The sequence below is a fragment of the Emydura macquarii genome, unplaced genomic scaffold (assembly GCF_026122565.2).
Source record: "Emydura macquarii macquarii isolate MOO-44397 ecotype Brisbane River unplaced genomic scaffold, CSIRO-AGI_Emac_v2 contig_3044, whole genome shotgun sequence".
NCBI classification, from domain to species: Eukaryota; Metazoa; Chordata; order Testudines; family Chelidae; genus Emydura; species Emydura macquarii.
In genome coordinates, this window is record NW_027133181.1 from 3,625,721 (window position 1) to 3,644,898 (window position 19,178).

Consider the following 19,178-nt stretch of genomic DNA (forward strand, 5'->3'; position numbering starts at 1 on the left):
AAATTTTTAAAATCTGAACATATTTCTGTAGTAATTTTAATTCTATCTGGCTTCCTAAGCAAAATAAGAGTTCAGATAAGCCAAAAATACAGGAACACTTAATTTTTAATAGGGGTCAAAGACCCTTACAACTGAAAAGGTGTAAATCCTCAAAATATTGCCGATTCTAGAGCAGGGAGCATCTACTGGTCAACCTTTCTGCATTTTCTTGTTACAATGCAGAAAGTGTCTAAACTGGAAAGTGAAGTCGTTGCTTTTTTTTTTTAAAGCACAATGTCTCATAGTAGAAAGTTGTTGTTAGAGAAGACTGGCTTAAACTTAAGATCTACTGCCTCTGGAAAAGTGTAGATTTATTGATACGTCAGATCAGAGTCAATATAAGGAAGGATCACTGTTGTGGAATTTGTAATTAATTGAATTAGTTACACTATTGATTCAACTGTTGTAGATGCCATTGACCTAATATACCAACCCCCCTCTCTCAATTAAATGTGGTCAGATGCCCAAAATTGACCTTGCTCATGGTTGGTTCATACCATGGAACTAGTTGTCTTTTTTTTAGGCCTGACCTCTCAACAAGCAGTTGTGGAGCAGGAGAAAACTGGCAGAACTGCATCAGCCCAGACTGTGCTGTATTGCTAGGCCTGTATAAACCTCCAATTCATACCTCAATTACTTGAATGAATTAGAGGTATATATAATTGATGTGTTCTTCTCTCTCCCCTCCCCGGTCGTATATATAGCACCCCCTTTCAGGTGAAAGGAGGGAGGGAGGGATTGGTTCACAAGCCTCAAACTTTCATATCTAAACAGTCTTATAGCTCATAATGAAAGTGTGGTTAGCCAGTTGTGGAAGTGCTTGGACCTGGCGTCTCAGGTAGGGCAGGAAGGATACATGGTGACAATGGGTCCTAAAAAGATGGTAATCTTAATTTGTCCGCCTACTTATCCCAGTATTGATAAAAGCAAACATTTTTCAACTTTCACTTAAGTTAGCCAGTATGCACTTGCATTACTTAAATTTATAGGTTATTCTGTGAGACATCTAAGTGCTTATGTAATTTACAAGCACAATTCCCCTTGACTTGTGTACTCAAGTCACTCACATACTTTTTGAAAATCTCAGCCTGACTGCACACCTACCTCATAGAGACTGTTACTAAATTATTGATCAAGAATATGGAAAAGCTGTAGGAAAGATCCATATATATATATATATATATATATATATATATATATATATATATAAAAATAAATAAATAGTGGGATAATTGGTCTTTGAATTTTACCTTCATTTAAATGGTTTAACTCCTTTGCTGACTGGGGAAGCCAAGCACTGAACTAAGATCCCTCAGTGAGGGGGTGGGTCTGGCTGCCTTGAAATTCTAAGCATTGATGCTGCATTTCAAAACTTGAAATTATCTTTTAAATAAATATGGTTGACTTTGGTTAATGGCAAAACAGGAACCTATTAGCCTTTTGAGTAAAAGATGTATGCAGAGACCTTTGTGCTCTATAGAGAAAGGGTTTTTGTCATCTGGCATTGATATCTATTCACAAACTTTACTTTTAACTGAAAAATAATTCATGCTCTAACTCTCCAAAGAAATTCTTTTTACTGTAAGTGAAGTTATTTTAAGCTACATGCTCTATTTCAATATATAAATTTATTTAATTTGATTTATGTAATTACACAATTAGTCTTGAACTTCTATTTCTGCATTAAATTATGAACTGCAAATAACTCATTTTAGACTCGGATTTTCACAGCAACCCAAGTTCGATACTCAAACCCATTAAAATTCAATGGGACTTGGACACCAAACTCAGAGGTTCCTGTGAAAATCCCAGTCTGTTTATATTTCAGTTGAAATCTCCCAAAGCTATTTGAATATTTTTGAATAGTTTCCACTAATCTATTTCACAATAAAGTAACAAGACACCTGTTAAAACAAAATGTTTATTTTTCCTATTAGCAGTGTGTTAATCTGTTGAACCAACTGGTCAGAAAACATTCAGGTAATTGATTAAAAGAGGTAGGTGTTTTGATAAAGTGCACATGGCTCAGGTAACTTTGTAGTTAGAAGAAGTTCTAGTAATCTGATTCATAGAATCAAAGCAGCATTTTTTTTTTTTAAAAAAAAGGGTGTGCTTAAAAGGTGGCCACTACAATCCTAAAACTAGGGACTATTTGTACTATTTAATACAGAGGCCTGATGCTTTTGGAAAATACAAACTCCACCAGGCACTGCCCTCTTGCTCCATTTTGATCAAACACAGCTTTTCCCCGTTTGCTATCAGGAATGAATGTGTGATCTCATCAAAACTGCATTAATCAAGATGTAGCAGTGAATATTAGGCTATGCATGCGCCACAGGCTGCACGGCTCAGTCACATGTACAGCTCTACAGTTCCTAGCACATTGCCAATGAGGTCTGGAGGGGGAAGTACCTTTGTTTAAAAATTAGTAAAACAATTACATATTTCTGATTGTTTTAGCTATATAAAATGAAAATCTATTCTTGCATCATCCCATATCTGACAGAAAATGCAGTAAGTCTCTTGTACACTGCTTCCAGGAGTAAGAGAGCGAATACAACTATTCCGCAGATTAAGCTGAATGCCCAACGAGGTCCTAAGTGAGTATATATTTGGCTCACAAACACTGGGCTTAATATACGTGCTCCACTTCCAGAGGCAGTTAACCAGCCCATGTAGACACCCTGAAATGGATCAAAGAACTGTGGTTAAATAAAAAAAATTGTGAGTTCTCATCAGTTACTTTAATTACAATAGAAACATTTATAGAAATTATCAGGAAAAGACATTGCTAATTTTTCTGGACTCTTGACCTAGTGACACCTTTTATTGCTTAAAAAAAGTATAAGCAGTCAAAATCAGATGCCTGGAGTAGTGTAGCTTGTGGAAGTATTTATTTGTACTACAACACACCTTGTTCACTGCTGAAAGATTAAAGTTAAGATCACTGGAGACTTCTCTCGTCACAGAATGCCTTTGTTGACAAAAGAAGCAAATTTAGTCAATTCCTTCCTACAGCTATGACTGCAGAAGTGGAAAGCAGTCACCCCCTCAGGCTTAAGGAAGATATCAAAATAATTACTACACTGTACTTCCACAATATAAGCAAAATCTTTTTTTTTAAAAAAGTAGACCTATTGAATTAAAGACAACTCTGACTACCAATCTTGGGCAGTAGGATTGAGCCCAGGGGGGGGTCCAGCATATTTCTGCCCTTTAAACTACCCTGCAGTAGTACTCAGGCTACGCACATTACCCCGATGGGTACCGTTTAGGAAAAAATCTGACTGGTGCACTGGCTATGTACACACCTTAAGGAGAATGGATATGCAATCACTTGAGCTGAAAACATCAAACCTGACACATTTAAAAACTCAATCTGCTTAATTTTCAAAAAGTCAACAGGCCATACAACTATCATTGTCTCCCATCTCCCCCCCTTCCCCCCCCCGACAAAATTGTTAAATACCATGTGGTACCTGGCACCATCCTGATGGCTTTACAATTGTATTTTAGACTAGACTATTTAAAATTAATCTTTCAAGCAGAAGCGTAAATGTAGAAAGGCCAGCTTCTATATCTTTGCTAGTGTTCTGAAGTGGCCCAATTGAGCAAAGAAAACCTAGTAAGGTCGACATCCTGTACCTTTGGAAGCTAGACCCAACGTGTGTGTGAGATTTATATGGAGACAGAAATTCCTCCACTATTCTATTCCTAGCTCTCCCTCCTATACTATATTTAGCTCTCTAATGCTATTTTCTATGTCCATAACAGCAAAGGAAGCTAATTAAATTGGTAAAATATGTTTGATATACTGAAGTAGATAACATACATTATGAAAAAGGATTTACAGGACTTAGGGCACTACTATATCCTGAAAACCAGAAACTGTAGAGACTTTAGGAGGCCATGGTGGATAACCCCTAAACATGAGCGCTCAGTCTGATGCTGTAGCTAAGTGAGCTTACAAGATTCTTAGATGCATAAGCAAGGCAGTGTAAAGAAAGGGCAGGAAGGTGTTATTACCTATGCATACAGCATTTGCAAGACCATTACTGGAATGACGTGTCTAATTCTGGCATCCGTATTTCAAAAAAGAATGTTGAAAAATTGGAGAGCTCAGAGAAGAGCTACAGGAATTATTAGGCAACTGGAAACCTGTGCTTATGCAAGTTAGATTAACTGAAAATTACATTTGATTCATAGACCAGAATGATCTTTCCTAACTTTCCTTTAAAAAAGTTACTCATTTAAAATATCAACTAAAGGTATGTCATTTGAATACTCTTTATCAACAAAAGTAGAAAGTCATACACTTTAATTGTTTTCAAATATCTAACAAACAGGAGGATTCATCCCATAACCAAAAAAGCAGTTCTGACCTAATGAACAATGGCTATGACAAACTGACATCAAGAACACATGTTACAGTAACAGCAAAATCTGAATAAATTCCCTAGTTTTCATGCTTACCTGAGGCTTTGGTCCTAGAATTTTTGAGTATAAAGTATAGGACATGACATGACAGACAGGATAGCCCAATCCTATCAGTATATCAGAGGTGATATACTGGCCCAGGTGGATCAATGGAGTGTACAGGCACCAGGACTGCACAATGGGGCATCCTGTCAGCTCGACTGTGTGATTGGATAGTAGCTGTGTTGTTTGGAGCTTCCAGAAAGATGTAAACATTTCACTGAAGGTGATTCTGGGAATAGAATTATTCTTTGTATCTGTGAAATTAAGCAAAGTATTCCATTTTAGAAAGGATGTTAATAAAATGCTTAGACTACAGCTTAGCATTATTTATAATTATACCTTCCCACTGGATATTTGGTAATTGTTTTCCCCAAGGTAACAAGATAAAGAATCCAACCAAGACAATCACTAGGCCTCCATGGAGCATAGCACGCTCACCAATCCTGTTGAATAATGAAAACTATAACTAATACATATTCATGATCAAATATCATGTTTTAAAGCAATATTTTAAAATAATTATTACACACAAATGCAAATCGTGTACAACTTATTCATGTGCTTAGTCCTAATGACTTAAGTGGTTGAAAGACTTGGGCATGTTTAGTCTAAAGAAGAGAAGACTGAGGGGAAACATTATGGTTTTAAAATATGTAAATGGTTGTTATAAAAAGGACAGTGATCAATTGTTCTTCATGTCTGCTGGGGATAGGACACAAAGTAACTGCAGCAAGGGAGATTTAGGTTAGGTATTAGGAAAAAAATTAACTATAAGGATATTTAAGCACTGGAACAGGTTATCTAGGGAGGTTGTGGAATCCCAGTTCGAGATGTTTAAGAACAGGTTAGACAAACACCTTTCAGGGATGGTCTAGGTAGACTTAATCCTACCAAGGATGGATTAGGTGAACTCTTGAGGTCCCTTCTAGTCATACGTTTTTATCATTTGCTAAAATAAGTTGAGCAGAATTTGATTCAGGTAATGAAGACAGGATCTAAAATTCTCTAGACTTTTGTGTAGATACATATTTTCATGTCTGTTTACATTAAGATAAACAAGAGCAAAAACCTGATGAGCGACTTACTTCTTAGAAACTACTTTAAGAACCATGAAGACAATGACTGATTCAATGCCAATTGCACCTAGGATTATTCCATTATAAAAAACCGCTTCTTTCCTGGTCCAGGAATACATATCCATTGTCAATGGAGTAGCTATACTAGGAAGTACAAATAAAAGAGACATTAATAAAACTTGTACAAAGGTTATCCCAGAACAGCACCATCCATATATTTGTTCTCTATAGTATCATACAGAAGCCCTCCCTCCTGTCAAATGTACAAGAACACATATGCTGTTTATAACGTCATTTTGTGATACATCACTTACAACAAATATATCCTCTGGGCCTGACTTTCCACTCCTTTATACAAATTCTACACTAATGTAACACAATTGATTTCATGGTGGTGTACAACTAATACAATGGAGAGGCAAAAGCTAGTCTTTATGTGTAAAAAGTAAAAACTATATGAGGCTGAATAGTAACTTATTTATGGTGTTCAAGGTTTAGCTATATAGCTGTAATTACTATTAATGGGATTTGTGCATTTGTTTCCTTTCACAAAGCAAAGAAAATTCAGCCATTATGTTGTAGTCACCAGCCCCTTTACCACTGGGGTAAAAGAGATGTTCTCTTACTAAAATTCTTCCCATTCATTTCTTCTCCTTCCCTTATCTTTACTCTATTTCACCAAATGATTTTCAATTGTAGTCATCTTCACCGTAGCAAGAAAGGCTGAATGCTATTGCCTTCAAAATCATGCTTTGCAGTTCTGTCTCCATATAGCACTCCCAGCCTCTACCAGCTCAAGTGAAAAAACAAACTTAAGACCTATCAGAGTTCTCTTGTGTGCAGCACAAAAAGCTCAAAAAACATGCAGTTCATAAAAAAATCATTAGATGTAATTTACCGTTATATACAGGAAAAACTGCTACACTATCAAACTGAAGTTTGAACTGAGATGTTTTGTAAATATCAAATATATTTTGATAAGACATACTAAGTAGGGAACAGAAACTTCAAATTCTGCACTCAATTTCATCCCGTGAAAATTGTGTCACTTTACTCATTTTAATTTAGAAGTCACCCCCAAACAGTTGTAAATTTCATTTTCTCATTTTCTTTCATGCATCTATGAGATCCCCCTATTCTTATTAAGTACGGACCGTGTCCCTTTCCAATCTTATGTTTAAACACTGCAGTCACATCTCTTATTTTACATAGCTAGATACTTTAATCCTAAAGGATAACAAAGTATTGTGCAAACTATAACTATATACAAGAAGAATCACTTCAACCACTACTGAAACAAGTCTTCCACTGAAGTGGAATGCACTAGTTATTTAAAAATGCACTTACAGAGCTACAAAATGGTTTAGGACAAGAAGTAAAGAACAATGTATTCACCTGAAAAGATTATGTCCCTTGCAGAGATTCAATAGATAGAATTCAATTAGCTCTATTGAAATCTGATGTGGACAGTGGGGTTTACATCTCAACTCATGTGAGGAGTACGAGATCTTCAATAACTATGAATGTTCAGCAATTTGGGTTTACATTTCATTCAAAAGTTTCAATATAGCTGTTCCTTGTATAAAAAGTACTACACAGTGATACTATATGCTAATTAATGTGCCACACTAAATGGAAAATATAGTACAACTCAATTTTAATTATATCCTGTTTTTGGTCAGATGGGATAATGCTTACTAATATTTGTGAAGCATTCAGTTATGGCAATGAGTGCTACAGAAAAGCCTAGAAGCACTTTGTGTCTTCAAAGCACTTTACAAACATTAATTAAGGAACAACAGGAGAAATTTGGTGGACTTACGTTTCAAAGACAGCAAAAGCAAACAAGATGACAAAAAAAGAATGTTGGTTGCTACAACAGCAACCTGGTCAATGCTTCCTTGGGCATCCTGCTCTGCATAATCATTTTCTGTAGAGAAACATAAGGATGTAAAATTAAGAAGTTTTACAATTCAATTAATGACCTCTAATTTTACTCTGGTGGCTACTCTTTATAGACAATATGATACTTTAATTTACTATCATAGAATGTGTCAGTTTTCAAAAGAAATGTATTACCTTCCGGTTCAAAATTTATGCTTTTGCGCTGTCTTCCCATGTCATCCACTTGATGTTCTCTAAAGATTGACAATTGTTCGCATTAGCACAGTTTACCCAATTCATTTCTTTTTGTACCAAGCCGCAGTTATAACATTTCTAACAATAAATAATTGGTACCATCTTGTATCCTAACTAGTCTTTGTACTTTTAAACACTGTCTGCATAGCTTAAGCATAAGCTGCATAAGCCCATTTATAGATGATCCTCTGTGAAGTTAATGTGGCACTCAGTTTTTTTGTCCCATCTATTCAAGATGTATTTAAAACAGACTCTGAAAGTATAAAATCAAATTTACAAAAAAACAAAACAAAACCCCTAAAAACAACAAAAAAAACACACCCTAGCAAAATTTAGTCTTAAGGCCCCAATTCAGGAAAGCATCCCCATTCATGAAAGGTGTTTAAGTGTGTGCTAATTGCTTTCCTGAATCAGGGACCAACACTGGTCAATATCTTTGAGTTAGCATTGCTGTGCCTGGGTACTCTAGAACACAGAATCCATTATCAAGGGTGCACAGTACAGTGATATCAGACATTGGTTGTGTTCAGCTAAAATTCTATGTGGCTTTCTATGGTGGGAATGACCCTAGAAATTAATATATATTGGCTCTGCAATGATCTAACCTATTCAAGTAAACACATATGCACCAAAATGGCAAAATACAAAATAGAGAGAGATCTACAGCAGGGAGGTATAGACACGTAGGAATGTAAATGAGTTTCCTGCATCCTACAAATCACAACTCCATATGCTAAGTCCAGTCCTCTCCCACTGCTATGGCTACTCAAGCTTTTGAAAAGTCTTATAGCAGTAAGCCTGGAGTAACTCTCCAGTACAACATGTGGTGAAAACCAACTATCCATACATATTTGGAAAAAGAAGGGAGCAGTGAACCTTCTGATTCTATTGGAGTTGTTATTGAATGCACCCTAATCTCAAATATTCAGGTGGTATAGACCATCTGAATGAAAAACGACAGGAGGCCTCCCTCCCTGTCACCTCTATCTGAAGAATGAGTGGGTAAGTCATTTTTGGGGCATGTAGCACCTCTTCAACTCCCTTGCCAGGCTTTCTTTCAGAAATGATAGGCACAAAGATATACTTTAGGTCACATGGCCCTTTTAAATTTATTCCCAGAGTAACAGCTAGACAAAGATTCAGAAAAGCAGTTACAGCATGGGATTAAGGATTTTCCCAAACTGGGGCCCTAATGAAGAACTCCTCCTACTTTAGAAGCTCACAAGCCAAATTGCTATACTGCTATACTATACCAAATTGAGACTGGGTGACTTCAACGCCATCTTTGGAAAGGAGAGTAAGTTTTGCTGGAAACATATCTCAATTATTTGTTCATTGTCAAAGTGTGCCAAACAGCATGTAATATATAAAAATAAAGACAGTCTCCCTGCCCCAACGATTTTATAATCTATGAGACAGACAGAGACTTCAAAGTCTTTGCATCAGCAGCGATGGAGGTTAAAATGAGCTGGCCAGAGCCCTATATGCGTTTCAAATATTAGGTATATCAGGGCTGAGTTAATAACATTCTACCATCCATAACGTTTTGTTTTTATTGCTTTGTATCTCAACCATACATCCCTTAGCTTTGTTTACTAAAGACTGAGGACACATGCATCACAGAAGCTAGCAACTTTGAATAGTACATAAAACATATGAAGTCTTGTATAAGTGCTCAAGATGTCAAGATTATTATACGAGTTCTTTAAAAAACAGTGGTCCTATTATTGCTATATTCTTTTGAAAATTCTCTCCTTTACTTTCAAAGTTCAGTGGATTTTATTTTGATAGGTAGCAAAAGACTATTTTCAACAGAAGTGAAAGTATATCCATAACAAACCATCCACAATCTTCAAACAAGAAAATGTTATAGCTTCTATTGAGTTACCTGAATATAGCAAAGATTAGAACAATATTAATAACTCCTAGCAGAGCTCCCAGTAGAACTGGTGCTGTGTACATGTTCACCTGGAGATCAATGATTTCCCACGTCACTCCTTTTTCTCCAATCAGAGAGAAGCAAGTCTGAAAAACTTAAGATAAAAAACATTAGAAAATAGACAACTAGAACAGCATTTACTTCAGTAAAGTCAAACATTAAAATTGTTAATGCATTATCTTTTGGGAATCCAGTGCACAGTCATCTGCTGGTTATCAACGGGAGCCTAGCTATCTGGAAATACATGAACCCTTGTAGAATATGCCACCCCCAGAAAGCCATATGAATATACCTGATAAACAGCAGTGTGACACTAAGAACAAGTCAGTCAGCTGCACAAGGCCAAGAAAAGAAAATTGCCCAGCTCCACACCTACAATCTACTTGTGACTCTATAGTTGAAATTTATGTGCTAACTCCATCTACCGTTCCTCCCATAGGAACGTCCTAGCCCTGGGATCACGGTATCCCTTCTGCTAGGCCCTGCAGAAGGAAAACAGAAAAACAATTAAACACTAAACAGGTGATGAGTGAGAGTAAGTGTGCGTGTATTTATGTAAGAGCTCCTTCCGTGTCTAGCCTACAATCATCAAGGAGTTGACTGAGTGTCCCTCTCAAAATGGAGAATGGGAAGGGAGAACATACCCTACCCTGTATGTGAGTCATTCAGGGAGACTGCCTCTTTGGTTGCATCACCTTTTTAATGCTTCTTCCACAGTTGATTGACAGCCAGCCACCCACAGAAAACTCTCACCCACTGAGATATAAGGAGATATACTAACCATGCTCAACAGCCATAATTTCCTCTGGTAATTGACCAAGGTGGAATCTATAGCTGCCCATGGAATAAGGACAGGCTTGCACAGGCATTTAATACCAAACTCTCCCTAAACAAGGTACAGCTAATTTGCAGAGTCTTTATGGGCCAGGAGCTGCTGCAGCATTGTGGAGGTGCTTTTTTGGTTTCATTTTCTGAATGCCATCAACTAATTCGCAATGGAAGTAACAGCCCAAACCTGCTTTGTTAATCCAGTCGCACCTGGTAAATTGCCACCAAAACTGCATTGAACAGAACTACTTATAAATAATTCGACTTTTTGGAGGTGGAGTATTTTGGTTTGGTAACATCTGCATAGCTACTTATGGATACATTACAGCAGTACGCTAATGTATTCAGTTTAATATTATCACAAAATGTGCTTATTTTTGCACACACTGCTGCCGAGGAGAATCCCAGCTCCAAACTTAATGTCTGATTTTCTCCTCAAGAGCAAAAGAAATGTGATTTATTTTGGAGGGATGAGGAAATAAGAGACATTGTACCTGGTCCTAGTATGAATCCCATTGCTTGACAAGCACTGATGTTGGCCATGGCACTTGTTCTTTCTGTAAGAGAAGTGGCACCAGAAACGTACGATCGAACTACTGCTACATTTCCTAAAAGAGATCAAAATAATAGGTATAAATCTCCAGTCACGGTTAGATCAATTTTTCCCCTCTCTTATATACCATACAAGCAGTTTGCTAATGGTACTCAATGTTTCCCTATTATATGCTGTGGAAGAACCCAAACTCAGGGGTTCTTACTAATATGTTCGTTGCCTCTAGCGGATGGTCCAGAATTAGCTAAACAACAGATTAGCAAAATCAAAGTTTATTCTTTACGTAAAGAAGGTGGTCCCTTCAAATGTAAGGAACGACAGCTTAAAACTAAATTCTAACAGCTTATATAGTTTTACACAAATCTTTATACGTCACAGCTTCCATGGTCATACATATACAAAACTACCCATCCAGGAATTTTCCCAGCACAGCAATTTCAACTTTCCTTATCTAAGTTACAAGGTCTTTCTCTGCATTCCATCCTTGCTGGCATCTAGGTTCCATAACTATCTTGTTAACCCTTAACATTCTAAGATTTAAACTTCTGCTAGAAAGGCACTTTCAATCTCAGGCTTTTGCAGCCATTTCTAAAAATCAGTTCTCAGCAGAAACAGAGACCCCATCTTCTTTTCCCTTCACAATGCACACGAGAAAGTATATAATTGTGCAGATTATTTGCCTTATTTTGTTTAACATAGCCATAAAGCTTGTGCTCTCTTAAATAAGACACAAAAATAAATACAATTATCTTCAGTAGTTTAAATTCTGCTGCAATTACCTGCTCCAAATCCCACAAGGGCACGAGCAACCAACATGTAGTATTTGTTGTGTGAAGTAGGTAAATGGACATAGGCATAAAGGCAGTTAGCAGCCACAGAAATGGCAATTGAAACAACAAGTGGTTCTCTTCTTGGCCTGTAATTAGACCATAAACCAAACAGAGGTGAGGCTACCATTTGGCCAAGGCTGTATGAAGCAATAATCCAGCCCAAGAAACTTGCATCTGCTGTCAGATCAATCTGCAGAAACAAGTAAAGTGATTTTAAGAATTACAGTGTGCTATTCATCTTATCAACAAAAACAATTTTGGAATCAGCACCCTACGATGTGTAAGATTCTGTGCTACACCTCTAAAGTGCAGAATTTACAGGCAAGGGTCAGGGGGCACTGAGGTAGCTTTTGAGCCATCTTTGCACCCTCCTGAACCTGAAATGCTCTTAAGGCTAGAGAGGCCCCCTGCATAACTTTCACTGGGGCCTGTCACAACAATCCTCTCCCCCACAGCGCACACTATGCTGGGCAAAGGCGTGTGCACCCAGGGAATTTTCATTAGGGTGTGCACCCAGGGAATTTTCATTTTCATCTTTATCATGGATGTCAAACTGAATTCCACCGGCAGGCCACATTTGAATTACCCGCCAGCGGAATTCTTGCAGTGTCCTAGTGTCCATGCAAAATCCCACGGCTCCTTTTTTGGCGGCAGCTCGCTGTGTCCATCCGCTGAGAAATCACGCGCCCTCCGCTATTTCGGTGGCAGCTCTACCCTCCAGCAAGAAACACAGCGAGATGGCGCCGCGGGACACTTCAAAAAGGTACGCGGGCCGGATAAAAAAGGTTTGACACCCCTGCTTTAAGGTGTGCCTGGGCACACCCGGCACACCCCATGCGCACGCCTATGATGCTGGGGCTTGTGAGGAGGTCTTTGGAAGGCAGCAGTCCCGCAGTTTCTGCACCAGGGGACTCCTACCATGGCCGAAACCAGGGCTTTTAGGGTCCCTCTACACCACTCCAGCCTTTTACTTGACGTAAAGAGGCCAGAGTGAGGATGAGGCTCTCCCTCATCAATGCAAAAAATTACTGTAGTATAATAGTCCTTGATACATAGATTTTTATCTTCAAGGTTCTGTAGAAATGTTTTTTAAAATCAGGACAACTTGTCCAACATACAGATTAATAGGACTCATGTAGTATGTTTACAGCATTGCTAAAAATTGTTTTGGGGAACAAAATATGTAAAATATCTACAGTTTTCTATCAATTTACAGTACAATTTGAAGAAGTGAAGTAAGATTGGGAAAGCTAATGTTTAGATTGATAACATGAATCATTATTATTTTGGTAAATCAAAGGACAGACTTTATGTGCAGTGTTAAAAACTGTCAGAGGTTGGGAAAAGAAAAGTTAAGTCAATACTGGGAATGTATGACTAGACTAAATACAACTGTTTTGATTTCATTGTTAGTGTTTTTTATATAGTGTAACATTTTCCACTGTGCGCTCTATAAGCAGAGTTCATGTCTCTCTGTGTCTGTTCAATGCCTAGCACAATGGGATCTGACTAGAGCCTCTGGACACCACTTCAATAGAGTTAACAAAAAATAATACCTATCCCCAAATATCCTGATTTTATTCCAATACTGTCTAAAAATGCTTTACATGTTTACATCTACATATTGATTTGACAGTCTTTTCTAAATAAATACAGTACAACAAATGTAATTAAAAGTACAAAAAATAAACGTTATATGGCAGTGCAAATTACTACAGTGGAAATAAAATAGCTATACAGTATTCCTAAAACTGTGATTAAAGTGCGAAACAGAGATCTAGATTAAACATTACATTTTCAGTATACGGGGATTTACATAACAATATGAGTTTTCCTAAATAAGTCCCTGGTCCATCAATGAGATCTATTCAGAGTTGGCTGTGTAGAGCTTGTTGAATGATTGGGTCTTAAACAGTAAAGTCCCCAGATAACACAATAAAGCTCTTATAGTGATTTCACATTCTAGTAGAGCAACAGTAAAATAATCATTAATGGTCATTATTATATTTACAAACCTTTTGCAGATATGGCCATATTGACATAATTACAATTGAAAATCCTGTGATATATTAAAAAAAAGAAAACAAAATTGGAGTTACTTTACATTGCTACATGTTATCATGAATGGAGTACTTTAAAATAGATATTATGGGGCTGATGCTTCTGTTTTTAAAATACTGTATTCTAAAGCTAAAATTCTACATGGCAACCAAAAGTACCATGCTTGTCATGCTGGATTAAAGAACAGTAATTGCTTTTCAGTGAGAAAAACTCTGTTTAAAATAAGAGCACCACACTATGTAGATATGTAAAAAGGTTTAATGCACTAAACACCCAGGGTGTGATTATAATCCCACTGAAGTCTGTAAGTATTTTCTTCAATCCATTTCAAGGAATAGATCTGCCAAAGAAACAGATTTTCTTGATATCAAAAATTAATTTTACATTTATATTTAATACCTTCATCAATCTAAGAACCAACCTAAGATCACACTAACCAACACAAAAGTTAAAGATACACAGATAGAAATAATCTGAATTCACAGTTTAAAGATCTAGGGATCAAAGAGGAAATTGTTCTGCAGTTAAAGATAATTTTGGGGAAACAAAAAGTATTGTAATGCCTCCTGAGGAAAAACATCTGTAAGTAAATGTATTTTAAAATCCAGTATTTGTATTACAGCATTGCAGAGAAATCCTCATTCTTTAATACTAAATGTTGCTTTTGCTTTTATTTGCTACACATATTTTATATTTAATTTCATAACATCATCTTAGATTTGTTTGGTTTTGAGTTACAACCCTGCTCCACTTCAGTCCTATTCATAAATGAAAAATTAGAGTACAATATGCCTGTCATTTCAGGAAGTGTCATGGCACTTCCCCATCACCAAAAATACTTCATGAAAACCTCTCTCACTACTTTTCAATACTGTATATTATTCACAAGGAAAACAGGCAGGGTGCTTTTGCAAAATGATTTCATGAAAGTTACCCTTTCTTTTAATTCATCAACCTTATTTTCTCCATTCATAAGTGGTCATTGCATCCTTATGATGTATAAAAAGACAATAACTTTAGTAGGGGAGCAGGAATAGTTTTAATATAGAGACTTCTTAGAAATTTCAAATCAAAATAAAATATCCTTTGCACAAATAGTGTTGAAATTCTGCTGGATGAATATCAAGATTACTTACCTACACTGCTGAGAAACATTGTAAGGTACATTATACGAATGGATCTCCACCTACTCCTAAAATGTTGTTGGGTTTCCACAACATCCCCATGTCTTGAACAACAACAAAAGAAGAAGAAGAAATAATCTCATTTTGTTCTTTAGCTCTTAATGCAGAATTTCTCAGCCTAAAGGATTTTTCATAAATTACCTCAATAAATTATACAAATAGTTTAAATATTTTGTAGCTGATACTATTCTTAGCCATTCATTAAAGAACATTAAAACATATTGTAAATGAGATTGATTTGTTTCTCACATAAAGCTCCTATTTTGATGAAACAGCAGTGGTCTTTAAATGTGGGCTTTTCTAAAAGAAATATTTATCCTATTTTCTCATGTTCTAATTAATGATTGTTATAATAACCTCAAAGTCACATACAACTCAGCAATACTATATACCTAATAAATACGTTCTTCAATATTTTCTTCTCTGAGTTGCAGCATTTTGTGGTATCTCTTGCTGAAGTGAAATATACATCACACTATATCATATACTATATCACATACTAAAGCATATACTTGCTTTTTGATTCAACTTCCCTATTAGACTATGGTAGCACTGGAGAGAAAAATCAGAATGTGATACACCTTTCACTCACATGCACAATTGGGCCTTAAAATAGCAAAAGGACAAATCTATTGGAAAACTGCACTTCTGCCCATGCTGTAGTTTTTCTTTTAGAAGTAAATTCAATGTTCATACAATACGCCAAACTGACATCAATGAGACTGATTTTTGTTTGCTTGTGCCTAGACCCCCCAATCCTGTAAGCCATTAATGTAGGCAAATCCCTTTGGAGCACCACTTGACTCCACTGTGGCTTCACATAGGCATAAAGATTCTTTATGTGCAATAGATTATAGGACTGTGGCCTAAATAGTGACATCTAAACATTCCTTTTCAGTGTTATGAATTTAAAAATAAAAATAAAATGAAATCCTAACAACTGAAAATGATTACAATCAAAAGTGAACCTGACCAGCTATTTTAATTATCTCCAAGCTTTGTGAAATGCAAAATGTAAACAAACAACATAACTGATGAAATGTGAATTTTAAATGTTGCAAGATAAAAGATCTAAAGTATTGTTATAGTGAGATGAGCAAGGATTTATTTTTATGATTTAAGTTGATAGTATCTCTTGAAAATCTGTTTATTTTTCAGAGGCAACAATTCAAAATTTCTTCACAGGATTCTTCTGATTAATTCTATTCTGGAGGGACCACCTATGTTATAGGTATTTTGACCTGGTCTATGTATGTTTTTTGTATTAGTATAGCTTTCACTTGGTGGTCGTCCCCCCAAAAATAGTTGTACTAGTAAAACCCCTAGTGTGGATGCAATTTTTATAAAGGTGTCATATCAGAATAACTGTGTGTCATCTTTTTCCAGTATAGTTGAAGCAGTACCATTCATGTACACAGATAAGCCCTTAGAAGATAACTATTAATCACTTCCATAGACAGGTGCTTATTTAAGCTTCAGCCTTTCAGTATGAGGGTGGGGAAAGACGCATGCTAGAGACTACCCAGATATTGTGATACAAAAGGCCATATAAAATACCTAGATATGAGAACTGCAGAGTACGAGGGAGTTATGTGTATTATTTTTTATAAATATACGTACCTGTTTCCCTGTTTGATATCCTGCCTGACTGTATACAGTTAACTCTAAGGAGGCTGGGGCGGGGGGAAGAAAGGGTGTGAGGGGAAAAGCAAAGAGGAAACAAAACTGTGATAGAGATAATAAGAGAACAATAGGGAAGCATTTAATTTGGCGATGTCCATACCTGGTTCCATTGATCCTAACAACATTTACTTTTCCCAGGCCTGAATCTAGACTCATAGCGGATACTAAAACCTTATAGATGCTGGCTCAGGGAAGAAGGGTGATTGATGTGGTTATAAGCAGCTGCCAAGGGAGGAGATGCAGACAGAAACACACAAAAGTAGGGAAAGAATGCAGCAAGGTAGTCTGCTTCTCCCAGCTTACAGATGGGTGAATGGAATTCTCCAAAGCTTGCAAGGAAACATCAGGGCTTAGGTTGGGGAAGTATGCACATAGGCCTCTACTGCTACCTGCCTTTGGATGAATAAACAATGCTTTGTTTTGAAGAAGCTATTTTGGATCATTTTAATCGATGGCGGTCACAGACTCCCAAAACTGCCGGTCTCCCACAGACTCCCAGGGAAAAAAGGGTTTACAGGTGCCAAACCCATCTGGGCCTGTCATGTTAATGCAGTGGGAAAACAGGGGGGCTACCACCAAAACTGCCAGTCACAGAATGGTTGGATCATGTGTTCCACCCTTGAAAGAGATATAGGAAGCCAAGCCTAATTTTTAGGCCCTACTCAGACCCAAGCACACTTAACTCTTTCCCCACAAAACCTGAGGCCTTTCTACACCAGCACTTATGCCGACAAAACTTTTGTCAGTCAGGGGTCACAAGTTTTGCTGGCATAAGTGCTTGTGCGGATAGCACTGTGTCAGTGTGAGAGCATCTCTGACCGACACAGTTACTGCCACTCGTTTAGGTGGTTTTATTATGTTGGCAAGAGAGCTCTCTCCCATTGCCATAACATGGCTACACAAGTGCTCTTGCAGCAGCACAGCTCTACAGATACAGCTGTGCTGCTGTAAGTTTTAAATGTATACTGGCCCTGAGTGTGCACCACTGCTGCCTCCTCCTGCCCTTGGAGTCATTGTGGTGGTGCTTGTGTGCATTGGAGGCTTTGCGCCCTCTTCCTGCTGCGTATGCTGTCGGGTGAGAGGCGCTGTAACTCCCTAACACGCTCCCTCCACTACTGTTACACACACAGTGCAGCACAGCACAAAGTAGCAGTGGCTGTCAGGAGCAGGGCATGCACCCATGGCTGCGATGACCCTAAAGGCAGGAGGTGGTGAGCCAAACTACCCCTGAATGGTTCTGGGTTGTTTTCCCAGTTGACCTAACCTGGACTCCACCTTTGTAGTTGGATCCCATCAGATTTAGGGGTGGTTGCAGGGCTCTACTTTAGAGGGCAGATCTAAGAGACTGAAAGATGTCTATAGTGAAGTTTGCCCTATAACCACGACAACAGCTATGACAATAGATTTTTAAGGATGTTCCTGGTATTCTTTGGCTTCTCCACTGAGACCAAACCATTTTACAAAGCTCGCACAGGAGCCACTAAGTGAATGCAACTTTCACTCACGACCAACCAGGTGAGCTGAAGGGAAAAAAGGGGGGAAAAGGTGGGGTCATTCTCCACTCTCTGCCCGTGTGAGTAACCAAAATGAGACACCAGCTGTTATAGACTATACAGATGTTCAAAATACAGCTGGGCAGTCTCTGAGAGGTTTACCAGGCTTCACTTGGTGGGACTTGAATAGGCCTATGGGCCCTGCTATGCTCCTTGAGCTCGGCTCCTCCCGGACTGCATTAAATAACCCGTGAGGGCGTTATCCCTCAAACGCCACCCTCTACACTGGTGGGGCACCAACTGGAATATCGCCCCCAGTCAACTGTGGATCTGCGCGGCTGACTCCTTTCTCCCAGGCAAGGCGAAGCGTCAATCGCTGCCTGTGCACAGCCCAGCCGAGCCGAGCCACCCTCCCTGCCCCAAGACAGCTGGAGCCTGCACCGGGCGATGCAGAGCGCGGAGCTGGGCACCACCGGCCTGAACCAGAGTCCGGGCGAGGCGCTCCACAACCCTTCGCCCCATCCCCTTTGGGACCCCGGAAGCGGTTCCGGCCCGGCCCGGCCCGGCCCGGCCCCGCCCCTACCTGCTCTCGTCATCCTCTGCCGAGCTCAGCAGCGGCTCCTGCCCTTCGGCAGCGGCAGCGGGGACAGCGGCCATGTCTGGTGCCCCACACGGATCCTCCCGAGGGGGAGCCTTCCTCCTGCCTCTCTTCCGGCTCCAGCAATGCCCTGGCTGCCGCCCCGCGACGCCAGCTGCTGGTGCCGGTGCCTGCTCCTCCCCCCTGCTGCCGACGGCGGCGCTGAGGAGCCGGCTACCCCGAGCCTCTCTCACGCACGCGCATGGCGGTTGCGCAGGCGCCTCCTTTCCGTTACCT

The 19,178-nt window shown here is 38.6% G+C and overlaps 1 protein-coding gene across 1 annotated transcript; it reads right to left on the reverse strand.

Moving 5' to 3' along the window:
• Window positions 1-1,946: 1,946 nt before the first annotated feature.
• Window positions 1,947-19,077, reverse strand: MFSD8 (major facilitator superfamily domain containing 8). Its single transcript, XM_067530200.1, is given in 13 exon segments — window positions 1,947-2,723; window positions 4,513-4,772; window positions 4,858-4,961; window positions 5,604-5,738; window positions 7,417-7,456; window positions 7,459-7,524; window positions 7,674-7,732; window positions 9,622-9,766; window positions 10,995-11,108; window positions 11,833-12,073; window positions 13,899-13,942; window positions 15,081-15,172; window positions 18,888-19,077. Coding segments are annotated over 13 exon segments (1,581 nt in total). The 5' UTR covers window positions 18,962-19,077; the 3' UTR covers window positions 1,947-2,516.
• Window positions 19,078-19,178: the final 101 nt, after the last annotated feature.